The sequence below is a fragment of the Agelaius tricolor genome, unplaced genomic scaffold (assembly GCF_023055355.1).
Source record: "Agelaius tricolor isolate 1412-34295 unplaced genomic scaffold, bAgeTri1.0.p SCAF_2, whole genome shotgun sequence".
In the NCBI taxonomy this organism is placed as follows: domain Eukaryota; kingdom Metazoa; phylum Chordata; class Aves; order Passeriformes; family Icteridae; genus Agelaius; species Agelaius tricolor.
The window spans coordinates 73,044,445-73,071,572 of record NW_027269262.1 but is presented as its reverse complement, the minus strand read 5'-3'; the positions used below and the strand labels follow the sequence as shown (position 1 = coordinate 73,071,572).

General features: G+C 36.8%; 1 protein-coding gene across 1 annotated transcript in view; it reads right to left on the bottom strand.

Moving 5' to 3' along the window:
• The window catches only part of STK3 (serine/threonine kinase 3), a 126,923-nt gene that overhangs the window by 30,591 nt on the left and 69,204 nt on the right, over positions 1–27,128 (bottom strand). The window contains exons 9-10 of the mRNA XM_071421529.1: positions 25,791–25,983; positions 15,288–15,463 (exon numbers count right to left, since the gene is read on the bottom strand). Coding sequence (XP_071277630.1) covers positions 15,288–15,463; positions 25,791–25,983 — 369 coding nt within the window. The remainder of the gene's footprint in view (positions 1–15,287; positions 15,464–25,790; positions 25,984–27,128) is intronic.

Here is a 27,128-nt window from a genome sequence, read left to right as displayed (position 1 = left end):
GATGAGTAAAATGACTGTGACTAGCGGATTAAAGAAGTATCTAAATAGGACCCTGCAGATAAACCAGACCACAATGAAAAATATTTATTCACCTAATAAAAAATATTTCCTCTTCATTAGCGGGGAAAAAATGGGCCCATTTAAGCATCTCAAGTCCCACAAAACTGGCTTGAGTATCTTTCTGAAGCCTGTTTACTCAAAATTCTCCAGGCCCCACTACTCAATATTATGAGGGTTAGTCAATATGAGTCTTATACAGATATATCAATTCCACATATAGTCACCTTTTCTGCAGAGCATAAAGATCTCATGCCTTCTTTTTTGTTCACAGAAATTATTGCCCTGATATGTTCTTAGCATTCTTGACATACAGAGGCTTAGACTCTTCCTACGACTCAAGTACCACGCTGGAGAACATGGTGAGATGGGCCAGGTGGGACCAATTGCTTCAACCACAACTGCCCTTTGGGTGTATCTGAACAAAGCATGCCTGTCTCATGAACATCACCAGCTGTAAGACTGAGACATTCACCACTGTACCTACTTGCCAAGCACCTAGCTGTTGCAAAATACCAAGAAATCTCCAAGCCAGCTCTGACAATCACAATTCTGAAGACAGCAAGTCACTCCAGTGAAGAGCCAAGAAAGGCATTCAGGCCACCCTGCAGCCCTTGTACTGCAGACAAGACCTTACTCTAAGAAGTTCCAGAGAAAGCTGACAACTTTAATGAGTAGGAATTTGGAAGCAGTACTTCTGTACATGTGTCATGGGGCAATTTGAGGACAGTTCCAAAAAAAGAAATGAAAAAGCAGCTAGACTGATTCTCTGTATCTGGCATGTGTGAGCAGTTATGTAGAAACTCACTGAAGTGATCTTAACTGTAGGACAGATGGTATTTGTGCTTTAGATCACTGAGGGGGAACCAGACCTGGCACTCTTTCCAATAAAGCGAGCATCTGCAATGGCACTTCTTAGTTACTGAGCTGTGACTGCATGACAGAAGTGCTGTATCAGGAAAAGAGAGAGAAGACCTGACACAGATCATGAAAACTTATTCTTATGTCAGAGATGAAGATGAGCTTCTAATATAGAAGACTCCTCTAATGAGTCTTAGCTGGTGAGGTGGGTTAAGTCTTGCTAACAGCCAAATGCCCACCCAAATGCTCACTCTGTCCCTTTTCTTATGAGACATGGGGGAGAAAATAGGATGAGAAAGCTTGTGTCTCAAAATAAAGATAGGGAGATTGCTTACCATTTATCACTGCAGGCAAAACATATTTGACATGGAGTAAATTTATTGCCAATATAAATAGATTTGTGTAGTGAGAACCAACCAACAGAAAACCACTGAAGCAACACCTGGTCTCTTTCCCTTCCCAAGCTTGATTCACTCCTTCATTACAGACTCTGCTACTCATAGCTACTACTCACCTAACAGCACAGAGGGATGGAGGGTGAACAGTTATGGTCAGTCAGCAAAAATTCCTTGTTGCCACTCCTTCCCTCCTCATAGTTCTCATAGAATCACAGAATGATTTCTGCTAGAAGAGATCTTTAAAGAACATCTGTAATACAACCCCCTTGCCATAGGAAAGGGCATCTCCTACTAGATCAGGCTGCTCAAAGCCCCATCCAATATTTGAACACTTCCATGAAAGGAGCATCCACAAGTTCTCTGTGCAATCTGTTCCAGCGTCTCAGCAAACTTATAAAAAAATCTTTCCATTTGAAAATGCACTTGCAGCTCACTGAATCAGTTTAAAGTTATTGCACCTTGTCTTCCACTACAGGCCCTGGTAAAAAGTCTCTCTCCATCTTCTTTTAGAACTCCACCATAGATATTAAAAGGCCACAGTATGTCTTCCCCACAGCTTTCTCTTCTCCAGACTGAACAACCTCAACTCTTGCAGCCTTTTCTCTCTCTGATCATTTTTGTGTTCATCCTCTGGACCCAGTCCAACAAATCCACATCTTTCTTGCATTGAGGATTCCAAGGTTGGATGCAGCACTTCAGGTGAGGACTCATGAGAGCTGTCTAGAGGGGAAGAATCACCTCCCTGAAGTTGCTGCCTGTGCTTTTTTATGCAGCTACAAATGGCTGTCTGAGCCACAAATGCAATATTCATAGAATCATTCAATGGTTTGGGTTCGAAGGGACATTTAAAGACCACATAACCCAACTCCCTTTTAAAAAAGCATTTTATGGCTACTTCCACTTTCATGAAAGCAGAAATAATTGATACATGATTTCACTTCTTACCTTATCAGTCCCTAGTCTCACATCAGCATGCATTGTAACACACCTACTGGGCAACTCCATCACATGTGCACTATTACACAAAGGCCAGCCTAGACTTTCTGCCACAACGACTGCTGGTCAAAGCCATTTGTGTCTTGTTCAGAGTAAAGCATTTGCTCATATTAATCCCAGCTCATGACCAGCAGAAAGACTAAGGTGATCCTCCTTGTTTTGTTGTATTCCCTGTTGCCTCCATCCAGGCTCCCAGTAATCTATTCCTCCTTTTGATTTCCTCTCTCTGCCAGTCAGCATAACTGATCTGGGTATCAGTAGTCAATAATTCAGTGCTTAGACCTAATTGATGTTGTGTAATGAAAGGCTTTTGTGTGTGCATGGAATAAGTGTTGCTTTTCTCCCTCCTTTTCCTTTATAAATTGATATGAAATTACATTCTGTGATTCTATATCTAACATTATGAAAGAATGTTAAGTCAAATACTTGAAACACATTAAGGAAGAACATCTTACGATTCCTTAAGCAACCTTAATTTTGCTTTTTTTCCTAATTATAGCACTGTTACACATTCTTTAATTACATGACTATGGGTTAAAACTCAGTTAGATAATGAGCCCATAAGGGGTCAAGTGATCATAAATGTATCACTCCTTAACTTTTGACCATTTGATTTCGGCATCTGAACACAGTTTTTTAACTCGTTTTTGCATTTAGTGAGATTAGTTGAGAACCCTTCCCAAATACTACTTTTTCCCACATAAACAACAAACTAAAGATCACAGATGAACATTCTCCTTCATATTTGGTATTATAATCTGCTTGTTAGAGGTGAAGGAAGACTTTCAATCCATGGCTCAACAAGAACAAGTACCTGTTCAAAATAATGCCAATAGATTTGGGGAATAAAACAAAAAGCAGCTACCTAGAGTATTCTACTCTGTCATAGCTCCCACTCAGTAAGGCAAAGGCTCCAGTATTATTCTTAACTAAGGTGCTTTGCTGGGGTCCCAACTACTCCTGTGAATTTGAAGAGCAGTAAAAACAAGGTCTTCCTCTTGAAATTTATGCTTGGCAAGAATGTACTTTTTTTTTAGACATGGGTCACATTACAACCACTCTTCTAACTCCGTAACATGAAAAATGCCCTAAATTGAAAATTATATCACACCTCTACTAACCAAACCTTTCTGTTATCATACTATATGGCTGTCCATCTTCTAAGTGACAGTTCTCACAAGCAGCACAGTACACTCTGGATGCCACGCAAAGTTCACTGCACTAATTTTAAATTTAAAACTGTAAAATAGTGTCTTGAACTGGCCATGTGCAAAATCCTCTCACCACCACGTTATAATAGCAACAGCCAGCAGTAGAGGAATTTCAGATAGCAATTCACAGATTAGAACTGTCAGGTAATTTTTCAATTAATGTGTCTCAGCTCTGGAATTAATATCTCCTTAACCTATGGTCTAACAGATTATGTTTGCTGACTTCCATAATATGGGATATGAAACTGCAGAAGAAAATTACCATTGTATTTGGTGACAGGACAGTATGAAGACCACAATGTACTATCGCTCTTTGGAAGTGTTCTATTTTGGGAAGCAGCAATGAGATGTGCAAAGGAAGAAATTAACTGAAATCAAGCTAAATTAATTAACTGCTCAGCAGGGTTTGGAAAATATGTTTTCTAACGCATCTGTGCTAATTCTAGGGTAGCACAGGAATCTGTAAAAAAGGTGGGTGCAGGGAGCACACTTTGATGCTGGAAGCAATCCAGCCGCTCCACGCACACATGACTGCCGAACCTCTGAAACTTCACAGCGCTCATCCTCAGTGAGCCGCTGTTGCCATAGCAACCGCTCTTTAAAACATGGAAAACAGGTCAGGTAGTTTCAAACTAACCACTCTTTCCAATGTCACTATTTTCCTCTGTAGTTTTGAACTAGCCCACCTCTGAGATAATCACTGGGCTGTTGCTATAGAGTCATCAACCCACAGAGAGAAGAAAACAAGGCTCTTGAGTTTCACAGGGATGCGTAAGTAACATGGAGTTTGGCCTCCCTCCACCTACTGCTCTCCCTAAATCCCTTAGAAATCCCCTTCAGAGGTATCAGCTCTTTTCCATCTCCTTTTCTCTGCAAATATTCTTTACTCTGAAAGCTGTTTGGGACTTAAGATCTTTAGTTTCCTTTTTTTACATAAAAATGCACTGCAAAATTTTAGATTTAAATCCTGTTAACCGCTGAGTGTAAGCAAAAGATGAATTATTTGGCTGTAACATCATCCCTTCAAAAGGCCATAACAGTACTATTCAAAACTTTATGTAAGGAAGAACAATCACTGCAAACGAGGCCTTTAAATCCCATGACAAGAAAGAGAGGTCAAGACAAGTCATTGAGACAACAAATGAAACAGCTGAGCACATACACATCAAGCATGCACTATACAACCAGCACACTCCTGCCAATTCCTTCTCTGTTTCTCTAAAGTAGCACTGAAGGTGGACTGCACACAGTTGCTCACATCTTGCCAAATTTTAAGCCACAGAAAAAATATAAAAGGACAAGCCTTAGTTTCATTTTTTAATTTCATGTCTTTGTTATGTGAACCTGCTTGAATGTAGGTGTACTTACACAGGTCTCTTCATCTTGCCTCATAGTCGTATTTTAATAGTTAATAGAAACTCTTTAGACAAAAATAGTGATTAAATTTACAACTTTGCAAAAGCAAAACAAAAAGCCCATTTCATCCTATACACAGATATCACAAGCATCATGGAAATACCCTATTTCTATCTCTATGAACATTATCAGCATAACAGTTTGCATCTTTAAGTGGTTCTCCATCTCTGTAGAATGGAGCATCTCTGTGCTTTTTGTGTGTGGATGGCATTTAGAACCAAGGACTATAATTAATGGCAATCTTAAAGTAACCCAAATGAAAGCCTCCACTTCCATTCACACTTCAAGTAATTCTCCATGCCAAAAAGCACAATCTCCAAAGAGGACACAACAAAATAAAAGAGGCTGTCATTTCAGGACAAGTAATTTTTAGTAACAGAACTTCTTGCATCTAGGTAACTTTTTAGGGTAATTTGAAAGTTTGGTCTGTGTCTGTGAAGAACACTTTTTCCTCCATTCTTACTTGAAAGTATAATATTGAAATATAAAAAACAACTACATATACTGGACTGTATTGACACCAAGAAGGAAAAAAAATTAAACGTTTTTAGAAGGTTGCACCAAATTCACATCTACAAGCACTACAGCATGGTCATACAGCATCATATGGTCAAGGGTGGACAGATTACAGAGTTCCTGCTACTCAGCTGCAGACCTAACCTTGCCCGTCACCCTAGTCTGCTGCAACGCAAAGGAAGTTACATTTTTCAAAATGGTTTAAGATAACTTGTTTTAGTTCTCACTATGGCACACTAAAAATTGTCATGGAAATGAAGTCAGAGTGCTCAGCTGAGCATCAAGCAGCTTCTTGAAATAGCTATAGCCATGCTACTGTACCTTAAGAGCTGTCCTACTGAACAATTTTGTCCTGGAACATTTATGTCCAACAAATCCAACAAATTAGATTATCTGATTACCATTCTTATATCGGTACAATTCCTAATGTCAAACACAAATGTAAGTAATACCATGATCATTAGACAGAGGCCAGAAAAGTGTTAATTCTTCAAGTGTTTCTTTCTTAGGAATGGGGTGAATTTGCCCTAAACTAAGGAATGCTAAGAAAAACAGTCTAAGTTGTCAAATTTCTAACCCAAAATCTAAATGCAGTTTCACATTTAGGCACACAAATTAAAGTAGTTTCTTTAACAGCCTGAGCAGTGAAACTTAAGATTGACATCAGTAGGAGTTTTGCCACTGACTTTAGCAAGTATGAGATTAAGTCTTTGTGAAGAGTTTGCCAATAACCACAGTTTTGTATACGGGGCTTGCATAGCTTTATTTTTAAATTTTTACTCATGTAAAAATATAAAGTAGGTATAAAAACGTGTCAAATTTAATTTTTTGCTTTGTTGGATTTGTCATGTGTGTGGGTGTACCCTCCACATACCAGAGGATATCACATAGGGAGTTTTTTACCTTTTAAAGTACTGGTGCTGTCCATGAGGCACATGTCTGCCCAGGCACAAACAAACTATGTCTGCCCAGGCACATCAGTGAATGAAAAAAAAAGTCAAGTCTCCAAACAGTTTGATTACAAATTTACAATGCACACATCTTACCTTTTTCACCAAAAATAAAATTACTAGTTCACAGCAATGCTGCAACTCCCAATAAACAATAGTAAATGTGGATTATAATGCATATTTAATCACAGATCTAATGTAAAAGAAGGACATTTGGATAATTTTAACATATACTTTTCATACATTAAAGTTATTCAGAAACTACAGAAATACAAATTTTGCTCTCAGGTTTCACAGAAGTTCCCTTTTATCTCTGAGTTATGCAAGTTGTAAGAAAAAAAAAATACATGTAAGGCAAAATATTTTGGACAATCCCTGGCCTTGATATATGTGCACTAAGACAAATCTAATCATATATCTGAAGATACTAATTCAAAAATAACAAATAACTCCAATTATTTGAGCCCACTGCTTCAAGTCAACGTGTTAGTGCACAAGTGTCTTTATTCAAATTCTACAAGATATTTGCAAACTAAAGCCACACAGATTTTTTTCTGTTCCTCATAAAGCACAATAGTATTAAATGTCAGCCATTTACTTTCCAGCATTTTGTTTACGAAATATTGTTAATATCTATGCTTAATATAGAGTCTACACATGGTATTTACTGGCTGCTGATCAAAACACAAGGCACAGAAATCTAATACAAGCATTGTGATTATTCAGAGTCAGCCACACAGTCACTAAGCTCATCCAATTTTTTTTTTCTGTTAAATTGCTAGAATCTTATTTGACGAAGATCCCATTTGAGTCCAAAAAAAAGGGATGGGGGCTGGCACAAAAAACCCTACTGATGAAAACGTCCCCTTCTTTACCAAACTTCATGATGAAGAAATCCTCTTTGAAAATAAGAAGCTATAAAAATTAAAACAATCTTCCAGTCACCCACTCTCCCGAGACAGGTTTTATTTTTAGTCCTTTTCATTAGCATTAATTATCATAGCAAAGAGCAGAAGAGCAGATTTTGTTTCCCAGTGGTAAATTTGCATGATACTGACATAGAGATGATTTCAAAGAATTCTACAGAAAGCATGAGCTGGAACAAGCACTCCTTGGTGTGAACATTCAGTGTGGAGATCAGACATTATGCACAAAGGTGTGGCACACTGAATCATGGAACATGAAGAACTCCTTGGATTAAATACCCTCCCTGTTTGGGGTTTTTTTAACTGAAAGGGAAAACAGAATAGAGACCTGAATCTGAATTGGTTTGATGGACAAAAAAGGAGCATTTAAAACTTGTCCAGCCACAACTGCCTTTTTACAAGTTTCTCAAGACTATGCACATTACTGAGCTATTACACAATGATCCTAAAGAAGTATATTAGTAGAGACAACTGGTTACTAAGGTAACAAGATGTTACTTTAAACCAGCAGCACTGTCCCAGCTCATCAGCTTCACTCATGTCTTTCCTTTGTTCTTTTTAAGCTATGCACAAATTACAGACTTGCTATATAACCAAATATACATACTAGAGCTATGCTTCAGTTTCTCAACTCATTTTCCTCATTCAAGCTAATGAGGTAAAAAAGAAGGCATTAAGATGATGGAAGCATTTGAACTCTTTGGTGTGTAGTAGATTCATTCTTAACTCTATACAAAGAATTTGAAAGTTGGCTGAAAATTAAGTTTTGAAATGTTTTCTCACTAGAAACTATTTGTAAGTAAAAAACAACTGCACACTGAAATTTTCTGATGTGATAAAATAAGATGGCAGGGATCCTGTAAAGTTTTGGGAGGGAAAACCTGGTTAAGTCTTACTGACTGAATCTTGGCTGAAATTTTCCAGAGGAAGACTCATGTTTGGAAATAACAGTTGACTGCTAATGGCAAAATAGATTAAGGTTACTCAAGCTCTAGCTCCTCCAAAACACTGATGCTCCTAACAAACAAATTAAGTATGTCACTATCTGTGAGAGTTCAAGCTTGTAAAACATAAATGTTCTCAACATCTTTTATGATTACAAACACCAGGCATTAGCAGTAGTTGAAAAAGCCAGAGGAAATAAGGCCATCGGAAACATTTACAGGAGCGGGTCACCTACAACAATCCTCTGCTCCAAGTGGGATTAACTCCACCAAAACAGTTCCTGATGTGTTTATATAACCAGGTCTTCAACACTTACAACAATGGCAACTTCTGCAACCCTCCAATGCAGTCTGCTGTTGTACATAGTTATCCATTCCTCCTATATCCAACTTCAAATAAATTGCTGCAATTCAAGCCTGACCTCTTGCCTTGTCTTCAGAGTGTATGTCAATGATAAATAAAAGCCTTTTGTTCTGTTTAACATGTAAGAATGCAAAAAGCTTTTTGTTCTAGAAGGGTGTTTCCTGTGCTCTTTTAAGATACAAAAATTTCTATAATCTTTGTCAGACAGCACAATTCCCTTTCCAAAGCTGCTGAAGTATAGCACTGGCACTTTGTTACACATGACTCAGTAGTCAGAGTAACAGCCTTATAATAGTCCTACAATTTAAGATAAACAGAAAGTATTGATCCTATATACAGCCTAAAAAATTACTGGGATTGATTTTCAATTATTTACTTACATACTAATAGAAGAAGGAATATATTCAAAAAGAAAGGATGCTGTATTCAATACCAGCTGGAGAAACACTCTGCTCAGGCATTGTATTTCCCCTTCTCTGCATGAAAAACAATTCTACTTTCATGGTGAGAATATACAAACAGAATTGAGTTAAAACAGTAAGTATTTGACTTATAGAGGTTTTTAAAAAGTGTAATAAGTTGCTCTGTTATCTTTGCCTATAAAATCTCAGCAACCAATACTACACTTCTGGTTTACATGTCAGGCTGGCAAAAACTCCCTTCCTGAACAGCAGCATGATAAACCTAACAAACCACAAAGTGCAAACCATCCTCTGTAGATTCCTAATACAAATACCTCTTCCATTGACTTACCCACACACATAACTTTCATTTTTTGTAAATAATCACCCAAGACACAAGAAGTTCCTCTAACAGCCACCTACTTTAAAAGGTACAGAAAATCTCCACTGCTGAGGTTCACAGTGTCCTCACAAAATGACCTAGACAAAGCATGTAATTTTCGTTAAATTCATTTTACAGTCTCTCCCCTTTTTGCCATGCCTGAACTGAGTGGAATGAAATTCTGTGTGGAAACTATCAGCACCAATAATATCTTTATCTCATGGGTGTATGGCCCATGCAAACACAGAAACCTAAGTTTCATATTTGCTAAGTTAAGAAAATATTCTTCCTGGCAGCATCTGAAAATGCTTCATGATATTCAACAACTAATTAAAACAAAGCAAAAAGAATCTACATTAATACTTCATTTAAAATTTTCAAATCTTTGAAGAGAATCAGAAATTACTGCACATAGATTAAATATGTTAATTCCCATTAATTAGAAAAAGAACTGTTCCAAATAAACTCATTCACTGCTTAAATAAAGTCAGCATAAATCCAGCCAAGATTTTGGACAAAGATGTATTTCCAATGAAGTTATCTCAGCTTAGCTTTATTAGTGAAGTTTTAATTTAATTCTAGATAGTCTTCAATCACTTTATGCTATTTAATTTTTTACAGAATCAATTGCAACATTTTACATTTGTAAATGTTAACTGAAGTCTCAGCATCTGCAGTACTACTATTCCAAAATTATTATATTCTAATGTATTTGTTCCTTTTGAAACCTAGGGAAATATTCTGCCTACAGTAACAGATGGCTTTTTATTTTTTTGTTGCTATTCCAGAATCTTTAAGTCACCCAAAATGCATCTACTTAAACATGATACTGCAGTTATTATGCAAAGCATGATCTACATGTTCACTGTTTAATATTTAACAATCTGGATACCATTCCTGTTTGGAAATAATTCTACTAGAGACAGAAATCATTACCCTAGCATTGCTATAATAAACAGATTTGCCTTTTTTACATTTTATTGTCTCATAACAAAAAGTAAATTACTCATTTAAAATGAAATAGCATATTTAATTAGTGAAAATGAAGTTTAGCAACTCATTCTGACTAATGTAAATTCAGAGGTTATCATCAATTAGGTTCATGTGAATCCTTTGTTAATATCATGTCCCATTCTAACACACATTACTAAGGGGCAGAAGGATTTACAGGGTAATTTTAAATCTTAATGAGATCTAAAATGTCATGATACAGTAAAAATATAAACAGCAGGTTATTTCACAGCATGTACACATTGCACATCCATCACAAGCTAAGGTTTATCTGGGTATCCCCACATAACAAAAATGTTAAAAGTTCACATTTTCTTGGTGAAAACTAATTTCTATTATAAATGTTATACAACATAAAATCTTCAACTGAGAAAGACAATAAAAAAAATTAACCAAGCTGCTTTAACAACACCCTGCAGTTATACTACTCATTTAATACACAGCTCTCTCCAGCATGTACCTATTTCATGGGAAACATTCCCCATGGAAAGAACAAAGCTATCATAACAGCAACATGGCCACAGGAATACAAAATACCTACAAAAACCAGCTGTTTTTAAAAGGACTGGCCAGTCAGATGGGTGAAACAAACACATTTGCTCTCATTCTGATCCAAACTGCTGACTTCTGAGCTAGAACTAAAAGTCAACAGTTAAGCTTCCTCATGAAAAAGCTGCTTATACCCTGCACTATTAACACTCCTAGGAATCTCATACCCACACATTACAGAGCTTTACTGCCTTTTTACTTATTCAATGAGATTATGCCACTATTCCTCACAATGAGTACTCTGTTGTTGATTACACTTACTGGCACCAAGGTTTGCCGTGCATAAAGCATCACTTAACCCCAAGTAAAACTGACAGAATTAAGATTTAAAATACTGCTTTAATTATGCCACCTGCCACGTCTCTTAAAAAGAATTAAAATGTGTAAGAGAACTGCCTATAGATTGGTAAAATTCATTGAAAGCAAAATTCCACAATGATCCTCAGTGTGAGATACGCATTAACAATTTAATAAAAAAGCTGAAGTTTGAATAAACATTAGTTGAGGTTTTTTGAAAGAGCTGTATAACAAATCAGAGCTTCAACAGCTGCACTTCAAAGGCTGAAGTAGAAGCAAAACAAAACATTACAAGTACTTCCCCAGATATACATTTCCCTAATATTCACTGATATCAAAGGCCCATACTTTTAGGTTTGAGAATTAATCATGAGACATCAAAAACAGACAGCAGAATAACAGAAAATAAATATTAAAACCAGCAATTCTATACAAATTCCTACTCAAAGAAAATAAAATAATCAAAAGTGCTTGAACTTGAATGTTTTTGTTTGGTCATTGTTTCTTTTTAAAAAGTAAGAAGAAACGTAGTAGAAAAATTCCAAACAGCCCTTTTGCATGAAAAACAGCACTTTAAGTCCAGAGCAAATATAACAGTATAAATTTGGAATAATGTAATATTCAAGGTAAGTATACAGTAACTGAATTCAGTCTAGGTAAAGTTATTTGCAATATTCCTGATTCAATGCAATGTTTCTCGAAGGTCTGAAGTGACAATTTTTTCTTCTCAATTCCTGGAACATGACATCAGTAACCAGCACAGACTGATCACAGAACTGAAGGCCCGCAGGACCAAAAGTCAGAGATAGACCTTAAATTCCCATATGGAATCAGTGAAAAAGAATTAATATCAGCTTTTAAATTTCAAAACATATGTACTTCAGTAGGGGAAAAAACCAAACTATAAATACCTACTTACAGAACAAATAATGCTGCTAAAATTTACTTTATTTTAAAGCTCAGATTGATTACCAAGCATGTTATTCTCTTGGAAAAGTCTTCTAGTTATATTTGTGTTGGCAAGTAGTTTTTAAAACATTTACATCAAGGCAGAAAACTATGCTCACACCAAGCCTTTCAAACCAGCCCTAGCGCTAAGTTCATTTGCCTTATTTTATATATTTGTTTATCCACATTATGAGAACAGTTTCCTGTATCATTTATTTACATTATCTAAAAACATCAGCAAGTATGTAAGATTAACAGCTCTACACACATTACATGTATTTATACATTTCAACAAATAACTGTTTTATCAGACAGTACGATAGACTAAGAACAGGATAAAATATCACTGTGACCTAAAGCAAATATACTATTTGACCATAGGAATTAGTTCCCAGTTCTTCATGTTTCACCTTAAAATATACAGAAATAAGCAAACTAATTAGTTGCAGGGATTTATCAAGTTTGTTTTCACTTCCTTTTCCCTTCTCTTTCCCACCTCAATGCATTTCTTTTTCCTACTTTATGCTTGAACAGACATATACATTAATGAATTTGTAGGGTTTTCCATCCCATGCACTTAAATGTTTCTTCTTAGCACGACCCTGTCATTCACCCTGGCTCACAAGTGAAGTGCTCACTGGCTGCCAGAACTGCCATGGTGTGTTTGGTTTACAAGGGTAAGAAATAAGTATCATTCTACAAATGAGTTTGGTGACTTCTGGCTTACACAGCATCCTTGCTCTTCTACACAGGAAGTGGGAGTACTATTAGAATATACTAGTATTAAGTTGTATTTTGATAATTTATATTTCAGTATACTTCTTTAAATAAAATTATGACTGTCATCATTTACAGTTTGGATATCTTTTTAGATCCCATTAAGGCTAATTTCAAACAAAACAGCACAGAATTATTTAGTTCAAAAAGTTTCCATTATTTATCCCTTTGATGAATCATTTAAAGACTTCATGTCAGCAACTGAAAACATTCATGTTGATCTCACAAAGAACAGACAACATATTATCCATGCTGCCCACTGATTTATCCTTTGAGAAAGTCTCTTGCAGGCCACTTGCCAATACTGCCACTCACTGTCTAAAACATAAACAGAAGTGCTTCTAGAATATATAAGTAAATAATAATTGCCAGTGGTTCAAATCAGCAGGCAGTTAAAACCCATATCCTGTGCAACATCAGCTGGTACCAGATGCTTTAGAGAAATATATTTTTGAGTGGACTACTCTGAAGCAGTACATCTACTACTGAAGCATCTTCTTAAACTTTTTCTTAGGATGGTTTATCTCTTCTTCATGTTTAAAACAAAATACCATCACCCACACAGAGATCATACAAATAGTTACTCACTTTTAAAAAAATTTGGTTTTCAATCAGAATAATTTTGTAGCAACAAGCCTCACAGCACTGCCTTTCCAGGAGGCCAAGGACAAACTGCACATCACATAAATTCCAACAGACTCAGGAACAAACTGCCCAGGTAAGTTGTGGATGCCGCATTATTGGAAGTTTTCAAGGTTACAGCTTTAAACAGCTAGTGAAAGATGACCATGTCCACAGCAGGAAAGCTGGACTAGATGACCTCTAAAGGTCCCTTCCTTTAGAGAGAACCATTCTAGGATTCTCAAGTCTGTACTTGCCAGTCTACCACCACTGGGAAGGTCTGCATATAAAACTCAGCAGTTCAGTTTCTGAAGATCAGAACTGCTTGGGTTTTGTTCTAGGACAAATTCCTATTTCAAGAAGGCAACTTCATTGTACAAGCAATGTCAACAAATTCCACATGATTATCCACGTATGAGTTATCAATGAGTAGGTACTAACAGACTTATCATCTTAGCATTTACAAAAAGAATAATTTTTGCCTGCATTTCTTCACAAGTAATGGAAAAGACAGGATGAATTTAAAATTGTTCTAAAGGCAACTTTATTGCCACTATAATAACCCCACTGAAACAATGGCCAGTTATTTTCCAGTGAATAGTGCACCTATTTTGTTAGTCAATCATCAGGATGCTAATTGCTGCATTTGATAGGAAAAAAAATAAAACAAACCTAAAAAAAATCCACCCAAACCAAAATCCAACTAAATCAAAACTCTCCAGCAGCAACAGCTTGTACTATGCTATTTAACTGGCTTTACCTCAGTAGTTTAAATTTAAGAGTCAGCTTTAAGTAGAAATGCAGCAAGTGAAAACTGGAAAGAAAATTCCCCGCCTACAGCTGTTACCTAAAATTAAACACAACATTTCTCTTGAAATCTCAAGTGTGCTTCAAAAAGGCACCATGTGATCATATTTAGCATTGTAGTTACAAATATTTCATCCACAACAGATAAACAAAGACTTCATTGAAACATGTTAAAAAATAAGCCAAGGTGAAAACCAGGTATAATTACTTACATAATTATATATTTCATTTTAAGTGCAACCTATAACTTGGGAACACTTTCTTTTTGATCCTGTTATAATTTGTGACATAGGCAAAACGAAATAAACTACAAATATTCTGGAGGGTAAAAACTCCAACCTAAAATAGATGAACTTGTGTTAGGTAGAATAATTCTATGTAAAGAGATGTGTGCTATTGGAATGGTACCAAGAAGATGACTTGTGCAAAACAGTAGGTGGTCTTAAACATCTCCAAGGGGATTGATTAAATGGCTCCAATCCAGTTTAAAATGCTTATCATTTTACAAGATAGCCAGCAAATATGACAACAATATTCCATGTCTATAGCAATTCTATTTTTTCTTAACAGTATTGGGTCAAATTTTAAAGTTGTGATACCACATGAATTTTAAGGAACCAAAACCATTTTTTTGAAAAGTAATTACAAGTAATTACAAGTAATTACACCACTCCTCATTGAAAAGCCTGTGTTCATCAGGTGAACTTACTTCAACCAGGATGAGGCACAAAGATTAGATATCTGGACATTATTCTTGAGAGTTTATTTATTTCCTTTGTATTAATATAGTTATAGAAAGGTATTAACTATTTTTGGCACATATAAAATAAACTGCACACAAGAGAAAGTACTTACGAAATCAAAGTCTCCATCTTGAGGGACTTTCCAGTTATCAGGGAAAACGTTTTTGGATATGTGGAAAGGTTCATGCATGTTCTGATTACAGTTTTCAGGGCTTTTATTCTTGGAATCTTGTTTATCAAAGTAGTCCATGAAAGAAGGTCTTTGAACTTGTGGTGAAGTAGCGTTTCCTTAGTTGAAAGAAAACAGACAAAAAAGGTTAAAAACTATTCAAAGATTAAAGTATTAATGCACTATAGACTAAACTTCACTAATTAATTTTCCTGGGGTTTGCAGAAACTAATACAGTCATCTGTATGTGATGCAAGCATCTGTTTGTCCCCTGAGGATCTCTGGGATAAAAGCTCATAGTCAAAGTATGATATTTTTGAAGCAAGATATAATGTGGAGAAATGTTCAAGACATTTCAGTGTTGCACACACAAATAATAGGAGAAGTTACTTCATGCAGTATTAATTTGTTGTTACAGAGACTGAATAACATGAGGTGCTAAGCATCCCTCTGGGTGCTGAATCCCCCAACTTCGAGGCCTGGTCCACAGGCACTTGTAGAAAAGGAACAGAGTTTCACTAAAGGTGGGATTTAATAATTATTTAGAAAAAGAACTTGCAAAATACAGCTACATAAATTGTGTCTAGATGCTGCCTAATTTAATTCATTACCAATTAATATTCCCAGAAAATTACAGGATCACCCTCTATAGATGGTTGCAAAGTACCCTGTCACCATATCCTGGGGGATTTTTTGTCATCATCAAACAGCTGCAAAAGCTTTATGAAGCAGACAGGGATCAGCATGAACTCCTGCTCTTTTACCCTTTTCACGAAACTAAAGGTAAAAAAATAAAATTTTCAGTCCTAAATTATTGAAATTTGTTTTCATTTGTGGGATTTCAAAGCAAATTCATTACTAAATAGCATAATAAATAAACATTAACTGTCACTTCAGAGACCATATTCTGCATAGCATTGATACATTAAATGTGTCATGTCACTTCCTGGAAGTGTAACACATTTGACATGAAGATATATAAAATACATTTCCACAAATGAAATATGAAACAGGACAAATAACTAAGACTGGGGAGTGGGAGGCACCTAACACCAAATCAGACAAAACTATACATTTAAATTACAAGCATAACAAATTAATGGGAATTTTAATTTTATGTATTTATTTTTACAAGTGAAAAGGAAAACTGAAATTATATTTTGAGCTTGTGTTTTACGTGGTTACTACGACTTGCTAATCTCCTTATCTGACTTTACACTTGTTTTTATTCATTCACTAAGTGGGTTTTTCCCCTCTCTTCCACTTCTTATTTCATCATCTCTTTCCATCTCCTCTGTCTAAAGATTTTCTAATTCATTCTAATTTTGCTGCATGGCTAACAGCAGCCTGATTTTTCATTAATGTTTATTTTTGTACTGCCATATTTTCACAGAATCATCAAGGCCAGAAGATACATTCAAGATCTTCTAGTCCAACCACTGACCTAGAAACACCACAACCATGGTGCCACAACCCCAAGTGCCACATCCAGACACTTCTTGATACTGCCAGGCATTCCAGAGATGTTGCCCCCACCACCTCCCTGGGCAGCCCATTCCAATGCTTACTTGCTTTTCCTGTAAAAAAAAAAAAATTCAAATATCTAATCTGAATCTCCCCTGGCAAAACCTAAGGCCATTTTCTCTCATTCTTTTGCTTGAGACATGGCACAGGAGACCAACCCCCAGCTGGCTACAACCAGGTCAGGTCGTTGTCGAGAGCAATAAGGTCACCCCTGAGTCTCCCTTTCTCCAGGCTAAACAACCCCAGCTCCTCAAAGGACTTGTGCTCCAGACCCTTCAGCAGCTCCACTGCCCTTCTCTGGACACACTCCAACACCACAATGTCCTTCTTCAAATGAGGGGCACAAAACTGACCACAGGATTCAAGGTGTGGCCTCCCCAGGGCTCAGTAGAGGGGGCAATCACTGCCCTGGACCTACTGGCCACACTATTCTTGATAGAAGCCAAGACTGCATGTTGATTTATTGCTTCTTTTCTTTCTGCTACTCTGAAATTTTTCTGTTCCAGTAACATTTCTTCTGGCATTTTTTAATGTGTGCTTCTACTATCATGCTCTAAGCTTTAGTGATTTTGACTTTAGCTGCTTCCCTTCAACTCCAAAATGATTCCTTCAGTCAATCTGTTATTTCCATACACACCTTCTTTTCCTCACATTTTTAGCTGACTTTTCTCTCAGTTTTTGCCACATTTTTTCATGTATTTTTTTTCTAATCCCAGATCTCTACTCACCATATTTTAATTAGTAACAACTAATAATTCAGTGAACTAAACTCCAGGTTAAATTTAACTGACCAGACAGCAGACACCTCTTCTCTAGATAATCTCCCAAGTTTGCCCCCACTAAACTCAAGATCACTTGAAGCACATTCCTCTGGGACTGAGGAAGGGATGAGAAGTAAACAGCAGGGATAATAGCCAAATAACTACAGGAAAGAGCACATAGTCATAGAATGGGTTGAGTTGGAAAGGACCTTTAAAAACCATCTAATTCCAACTCCCTTTCCATGGGCAGGGATGCCTTCCACTAGATCAAGCTTCTCAAAGTCCCATCCAACCTGGCCTTGAACACTTCCAGGGATGGGGCATCCACAGCTTCTCTGGGCAACTTGTTCCAACATTTTAACACCCTTGTAGTAGATAATTTCTTCCCAATACCCACTCTAAACCTGCTCTCTCTCAGTTTAAAGCCATTATGCCTTGTCCTGTCACTACAGGCCATTGTCACAAGTCCCCCTCCAGCTCTCCTGTAGGCTCCCTGTTAAGTACTGCAAGGTCCTACAAAGTCTCCCCAGGAACTGATGCAGAGAATGAGTCTTCTCTTCTCCAGGCTGAACAGCCACAACTGTCTCAGCCAGTTTTCATATCAGAGGTGCTCCACCCCTCTGATCATTTTCATGGTCCTCCCCTGGATTTACTCCAACAGCTCCATGTCCTTCTTGTTTTGGGGGTCCTAGGGCTGAACACAGTATTACAGGAGGAGTCTCATGAGAGCTGAGTAGGGCAGGAGAAAAATGGAAGAATCCAAATTTTAAAAAAAACACACATTTAGAAAACAGATCCAAAAGAAGATAGTAGCATGAAGGAGGTAGAATAAAAACAGAAATACATTACACTTTCTTAGTACAAACTGTTCATTACTTAGTGATTACTGCCCAAAATCCCTGAAACTGTTTGTACCAAAAAAGATAGGACACCACATTGCTGGCCTTTCACAATCAATTTTTTCTTGTGTTGAGATGGCTGTACTTAAGTTTCATCCCTGAGACATAGTTATAAACAAAAAGATTGCCAGTGTCTCTGTGCAAAACTCCAAGTACCAAAATGTTTGCCCATTACAGGTAAGGAAATCTCCATTCTCTCACATATAAGGCAATACTAAAGATTTTCCAAGCACTGCTCAGAATTTTTAAAACTATTCTGCTTGTAATTTTAAAAACTATTATAAATAATCTTCCTTATACATGTAATAGAAGACTACCTACACATAGAAAACAAACCAACCCCTCTGAATTCCTTGCTACCAAATGCATATTATGGAAATTGGGTCAACAGGACTGAAATTACTCCAAGGTAAGCAAAGAAAATTTATTTTTTTACTTTGAGAGTGTCTTTTATGTTTTGCTAAGTAAGAATTTAGACCTCACTTCTGATTTTAACTGAGCATACAGTCAGTTAGCCCAATTAAAACAGCAAGAGCTGCTTACCTTCACTGCAAATACAAAAACTCACACAGAAAACCAGAAATGTGACTGCAAAATGATGAGACCAGAGGTATTTCAACTTTTTTTTTTGTTTCTTCCTCCAATGTAAAAAACCCCGGAGAATTTATTTAGAGATTAATTTTTAAGGTTTTGTTTTATTTTTATAAATAAATAAATGAAAAAAGAGACACTGTTTCAATCTCTAGCTAACCTAACAGGTTCAGTTAGTGTTTCATAGGAATGGGTTGACATCTACCAGTTTAAAGGTCATGTGAAAGCTGCTATCTCTTTTGTATTTACATTAGAAAACACTTAGGATCTCTCTGCCAGAGCAAACTGATAAAGGTTGCACCTTTCTTTTTTCTCCCCAAAATAAAATCATTTTGGTCTGAAAGTACTTTTTTAAACTTTCATGAATAACAGAGTATGTTATCGTCTCAAGCATCTTTCAAAAACCAAGAAAATTGGAAGTATAATACGAGAAGATTCCCTTAAGGACAATTAATTCACTAATCTATTCAGCCACAAAAAATCTGCAGCACAGTCAGTATCACTCCACACTTCCACTGAAAGCTTATTGTGCAATAGCCTGTTCTATTCTAGAAGGATCTGGATTTTTCAGTTCTTCTAAATATTTGCTTTTCAATAAGCAATGATCATGTTTAAAAATGTTTTTCAGCATTCCAATATTTAAGAATATCTGTCTTCTACCATCCCTACAAGTTGCCTACTGCAAAGACAGCTTGGGAAAAAAGGCCATAACAAACAACAGTCAGAAACTGCTGGCAAGCCATAAAACACAGAGAGCACCACTGGTGCTGAAAACACTCTACCTCAGCAATACCCCGATAGGAACACAGCCAATAGGGATGTCCCCAAATAGTTATGCAAGCACATTTCTTCCAAAAAGTATCCTGAATAAAATGGATGAGGTAACAACACAACACCAACTCTATGACACTGTTTCAAAAACATATCACAAATAAAACAAATAATTCTCAACACACATTTCAAAATAAAGAGGAATGCACACTCCACTCTAATATATGTTTTGGCAAAATTCCATTGATGTCATCTACCATGAAAAATTATTTTGCAGTGAAGCATTTCCAACAGAAAAGTATTATATTAATATCAAATTGATTTTAAACCAGTTTAAAAGTTCTGCTGTTTAAAAGTTCTGTTTAAAAGTTCTGCCGTTAGTTAACAAGAAAGGTCAGCAGATGAGGGTGACCATCTCCTACAGAAAGGAGACTCCCAGTACAATTTCCTGGGAGGGCACAGGTGCTGGTATTTTGTTTGTTTGGCATTTTGGAGTGGAGGGTTTACAACGTCCAGTAGAAAGTATATAAGTCTTTCTCTCACTCTGTGACTACCAGGACACTGGACCTCTTTGCAGCTGCATAGCTATGGAGGAAAGCTTTCTTCCTTTTGCCAAAAGCCATGAGCTTGCACAGCCTTCTACAGCCATCTACCATTCAACTGAGGAACATTTTCAGCTGCTTGGTGAAGTTAGGGATCTGGCTCTCCTGTCTGAAGTGCTTCTGTGAACATCTTGTCATTATCTTTTATTCCCTCAAAATACACTGCTCTGTCACTATTAAGAGTCAGAAACTGTAAAGCAATCAGCTTTTCAGCCTTCTTTAGACCTGTACATACCTATGTGCTCTCACCCCTGCTGCAAAGGCTACCAGAGCTTATACAACATCATACTCTACTCAAGTTTTGTATTCTGTACATTCCTACCACTACTCTCTCCCCTCACAAGGTGCCCTGCAACACAGTGGCAGTAATTCTGGGAAATGGGAGGCAGAAGCCTAGAATGTCAATTTGACCTCAGTCTCCAGGCAAATGCATCTAACAGTGAACTACCACATGAAAAGCAGCACAGTCACCTCCTTCAGCCATATTTTTAGCAGGAATTGTGACTGTATTTTATGAGTGGGAAAGTTCTGCTGCTAACATTCACCCATTAAGCAACCACCTCAAAGAATTAGAGGTCAGGCTACTGGGAACCACAAGGAAGCAGCAGTAGAAACTGTATCAGTTGCTTAGGCCAGAGCAGCTGGAATTCTACCACAGGACAGACCTAAGAAATGTTTGACTTCTGAGAGCTGTGTAACAAAGTGGTTACTGAGTTCACAGGTTTTGTATCACAGTGACTTATACACCCAAGCCTTCATTCAGCATCGGGCTTCATCCAGTCTTTTGTCTGTTGTATGATACACCTATTTACCAGAAGTAGTTGCAACTGGCATCTAAATGGAAAATCCACATAATTGTCAACTAGTTCAACTAGCTTCAAGCTGAAGCTTTCAGAGACTTTTTGAAGGACTATGAACCCAAGTTACAATTTTTAATGAGGAAAAGTATCTAGCACAAAACATTTCTTTGCTTCTTGAGAATAAGACTTGTAAAACTGGTTTAATAATTTTTGGGGTTTTTTACCCTCACTCCCTGGAAAAAAGAAAAAAATATTCAATGATACGACTATTATAACAATGGAATATTCTGAGTTGGACAGGACTCATCAGGATCATAGACTCCAACTCCCGGCCCTGAATAGGACACCCCAAGAATCACACCATGTGCCCAAGAGCATTGCTCAAACACTTCCCATCAATCCATTCCAGCCAAATTACACTTTATTTCTGGTTTTAGCAAAACAAAGAAAATCCACATTAAACTAGCATTCTGCAACAGCTCTCAAAAGCAGAATTGACAACAACATTATTTAAAAAGAAAAATTCCCATTTTAAAAATATACTACTACTAGTGACATAAATGAACAACTTTATTACCAGTCACAGAAAATGGCTTGAGAACCAATACAGACCTGTAAACATCTATCAGCTCTATACATATACACCTATATAGTACACCTATATATGGCACCAAGCAAACCATCTTACTGGGGGCACAGTAAACATGCCTGACTGAAAATACATCTGTGAAGTGTAAATACCTAGGCTACAGCAACACTGAAACCAGCCCATAATTGAGTTTCCTTACAAAACTCCTACTGAAATTACAACATAAGCTGTTATAAAACACGTTTCACCAGCTTTTGCTTGTCAGCTGAAACACCAGCTGAAGTAAGAGTTTTGAAGCACCAGTCCAGAGCTATCCAAGCATACACCTCATATCACAGAGGAGACTGACTTACAATATCAAACAATCCCTTACCCTGGATGCTGAAATCACTAAAAATAATGAATAAACCAATTCATGAATTCTTCTATCAACATGTAGGTTCCACAGCATGGTGCATGTCCCACTGTAATCAAAAATACCATTGTATTTAATAAGACAGGAGAGTAAGTGGTGGAACCAAACCTGTTGCCTGACAGCTGAATGATTAAACCACCGCTTGCCTCAGGCTATCTCCAGTTTGCCAACTTTGCTGGAGTTGTGCTGCTCAAAACAGTCATCTGGTGGCGGGGAGGGGGGAAGCACAGGGAAGGAAACCTGCTGTCCCAAAGATTATATTCTTATGTTTGATTAGAAGGAAGAATGCATTTAAGAATTATACTGACTAAACCTAAAATGTTCATGTCTTACAGGGCAAAAAGTAATAAAACAAAGCCTGATTACTTTTCTACATTCTAGCTGTCGAATGCCACCTCATGACTTCTCTGTCCTTGTCTTTTAATACATTCGTTACCAACCACAAACTATCTCTAAGTTCCACCAAAGACTGAAGCAACAGTTAGAAATCCACAATAAACCCAAACTGCACCAAGAGACAACTTCTTTTCCAGCCCAATGCAGATAGCCAATATAAATTCAACAGGGCAAAAAAGAGAAGCAGGGGCATGTTAGTGAAAAAGAGAAAAGAGAATGACCACAGGTATGGTATTGTTGGTGCACCAGAAAGCCCTAACACTAAGCCTTGCTGAAAAACCACAAGGGGAATGTGAGGAAGCTGGTCTGAACACCAGTCTCTCCACTGACATATGAAAAGGCTTCTACACAAAAACAAGTAAAACCCAGGCAACCAAACAAAAGAGGTAATATTTCCATCATTCTCATCTCTCCTCTACTCTACATTAAACCTCCTAAAGTAAAGTTCCTCCCAACTCTCCTTTGTTCTTCATTTTCTTTCCTCCATCCAGGTACGTACCACAGAGTCTCTGTTCAGAGCATGCACAGGCATACCAAGCAAGACAGGATAAATGTTGTTTATTACTAGACTGTATAATGTATGTTGGGGCAGAAGGACAGGCCTCTTTTTGTTCCAAATCCCAATTTTATCTGGGCACAATTCCCTATTTGTGAAAAAAATATGGTTTTAGTTATCTTCTGTCATGGCTCCCAGAGGCCTCTAAGCATGGGTACTTATAAATAAAAACATATTATTGTTTCTTATTTTGTCCTTGAGCAGGGAAACAAAAGGCAGAAGGAAACAAAACATGAAACTAAACACAACAGCAATTAAATGAGAAGTTTGTCATAAATATTTTGTGTCTCTAGGAAGGAAATGAAATCTCTCTTCCCTAGTTCACAAAGTTTATTTCTCCAACCTTCTTGCTTGCAATGTTCTGTTATTCAGCAGTATCAAAGAGCACTTTTAAGATACTAATTTTGATTTACTATAACCAAATCACGCAAACATCCAGAAAGTGCCTACTTTGCCTCTAAAGGTACATTGGAAAAAGCAACTAATCTCCAAAATCTCCTGTCTTTGTCGAGTACAAAGAAACACAAAATCTGTGTCTGCCTTTCAGGGACATAAAGGATTTTTATGTCCCTTCCTGGTGACATTTCTTTAGGAAACTTGCTATTGCTCCTATTTCAGCCAATAGCACAACAATCAAAGAACCAGAGGACCAGCTACAGTGGACATGATTTATATTCATCTTTAGCTGAGAGATGTGGAGGTCCCATTCTTGAATTATTTCTAGTTTTTAATGTAAAAAATGCAAATAATGGGTGCCTAATGCAAAATATAAGAAATTTCAGCAAGTAAGTGGTGAAACCAAACCTGTGGCCTGACAGCTGAATGATTAAACCATCATTTGTCATGCAGCAAACTACCTCCAGTTTGCTAGATTTGCTTTGCTGCAGTTACAGGGCTCAAGACAGTCATCTACAGGATAGGATGGAGGGGAAGGAGAATAATCCCAAGATTATTCTTGTTTGAGAAGAAAGAAGAATGGGATTAAGACATATACTGATCAAATGTGAAGATGTAGAAAGGCAACTCTCTAACTACAGATTGTAACTGGAATCAATTAAAAATTGAAAATAACAGTACATTTTAAAAGCAATGTCCCCAGCAGACAAATAAAACACAGATTAAGAGATTGCAACACAAACCCAATGCCACCCTTCTGATCTGTTTGGCCTAGCAACAGGAATTTCCTCTCAGCATATATAAAAACCGCATGGGTAGTGTGGTGCAATTTGGTAAACTACTTACACAGAACTTACTTATAAAGACTGATTTGTCAAGCTGCATAGAAACTGAACTAAACCCTAATTCATAATACTTCCACCCTAAAAATTAATTCTAAATTTTTTCATACTATCTTTCCCCATTTTTTTTATCACACAGCTGAGAACTCTAAAGGAAAAACAAAATAAAACCCAAAACAAACCACAAAAAAGCCAAACAAGCAACATCTACAAAACCCCTTTTTCCTTCCAACTTCCTGTACACGCAAAAAAGTTTCTGCTTTGCACTTCCAAATAATCTTGAGCAAATTACATCAGGTAATCTTGAGCAAATTACATCTACATGCAAACACAAATGCAGCTTTGTATTTGCTAGGAAACACTACAAACTTATTTATTTGGCACTGAATTCCACTCTTGAGATATCAGCTCTCTATATTACACACACACAACTTCCCACAGCCTCCCCTCCCTGCAACTGTCTGGAGTTAAATATTACATTGTGCCTCATGAAATCAGGCAGCTACAGCCTGAGTTAGAGTCATCTGTTGATGCTGCCTAATCATGCAAATAATTCTATTAAAATTCATGGACCTCAATCTGCAGTAGTCTTCAGCCAAACAATGAGCATATCAGCTAGTAAGTATGTAAATTAACTATTTTTAAAATGTGTATTTATAGATATTTCAGTATAAGTTATATTTTTATACATTAAACATTCACATTTCTTTTTCTCCTTGTTACATATTCCCTCACATGCTGCCAAAATCAATTAGAACTTTTTAGTTAGGTTTCAATAATCTTTTGATTGTTGCCTTAAATCAACCATTGTTGAATTACATTCCAAAAAATGTCCAAATAATAATTTGCTTAAAAAATACAGATCTGCTAAGTGATCATGAGTTACAAAATGCTTTTGCAGCAAAATATATTACTGATTGCTGACCCCAAAGAGAGTCATGATACATTCCCAGGACCACTGACATTGAAACAGCAGCACCTCACATAATACACCAGTTTAGCTCCAAGAAACTGGTCCAGCTGTATGTGGGACAGGAGACAAAAAGACAAGCAGTACAATTCACAGAAGGACAATTTGAGAGTCCTCTAGAGAAACTTAGCAAAGCACCAAAACCAGGCTTCTGCTTTGAATCTCCCACTGTAGTCAACTTTCTCTCTACAAATTACAGAGTGCTTAGAGACACAAAAACCCCTCTCCCTCTGTTTTAACCACAGAATTTGACTCTTTAAAGCCTTTCATGATACAACACTGTCATGCAGCATGAGAAAACACATTATTAGAAGAAAGCAAATTAACAACATACGTTTCATGGTCCCATCTTCCTCTTCATCATCATCACTGTTGATTACCATGGTCCCCAAGTCTGATTCTAACATGGTGCTGTTGTGCTCAATCATTGTCTGAGCACCCTCACTCATTGTGCTGGTGGCTCTCATGGTACCAGCGCTCTCTGAATTGGTCTTCACCATGGTGTGAGAGTCCAACTCATCTTCATCCTATGGGGAAACGTTTGCCAGGACACAGCAGATCATTAAAACAAAACAAAGGTAAGATGCAATTACTTTTTGATTAATATTTTATCTTTTTGTGACCTAGCTGTACTGCTGTACTCCAGGCTTAAAACTTTAAAAGAAATCACAAAATAAAAAAAATCTTCCATATAAAGAAAAACACAAACTCTTCTCTCTCTCACAGATGCATAGCAGGGTAAGTTTAACATGGCCTACACATTCACTTTGCATTAGCATTCAGGTTTGAGTTATCTTTGTGATTTTCATGACCCACTTAATCTCTCTGAGTTCCAAAAATCGTTAACACAATTTAGAGAAAGAGATTTTGCTGTTTTGCAAGGGACTGTCAACAAAGGGTGCTGAGCACCCTTAACTTAGGATCATGCCCAGTATCTGACATTACATACAGAGCCCAGATGATAGGTTCATGTTCAATTTAGCTATTAAACAATCTCCAACAGAATTTTTGAAGTCCCTCTCAGAAACAAAAAATCAACTTGACTTACTTCAAGCGTTTACTGCCATTTTAAAATCTTTGTTACAAAGGTGAGTAAATAACTTGTTAATACCACACATAAAAATAGCCCTTGAGCACATACTTACCCACTAAGTGTGGGGGAGATAATATCAAGGAGACAGAAAGTAACATTTTGAATTGGTAAACAGTAATGTGTCAGGAATTTGAAACAGAGCACTAATGGCAATCCAGTTAATGAAACATGAAATTCATATGGAATATCAATATTTGAAAACACTAATGGGAAAACCCACTGGTTTCCAAAATCTGATTTTGATTATACACACAACATCACAGAATTTCAGGAGTAATGTGATGGACTGTGACTATACACATTTTCTATTTGAAAAAAATCTATTACTCAAGGTAAAAAAGAAATTATTCTCATTTGTTGCTTAAATGTAAGCAATAATACTCATCGCTATGAAGTTACTCTATGTCAAATTGTTGTTCTTTAAATACAATTGCTACTTTCATGAGTTCTATAACCATGTATGCATCCATTTTCTCTATTGTGTCAAAATTTCATTAGAGTTCCTTGATAAATGAATTTTATCCCTGATTAACAAAATATTTTAGCTACATAGTTTGGAAGACTATTACATAACCCTTG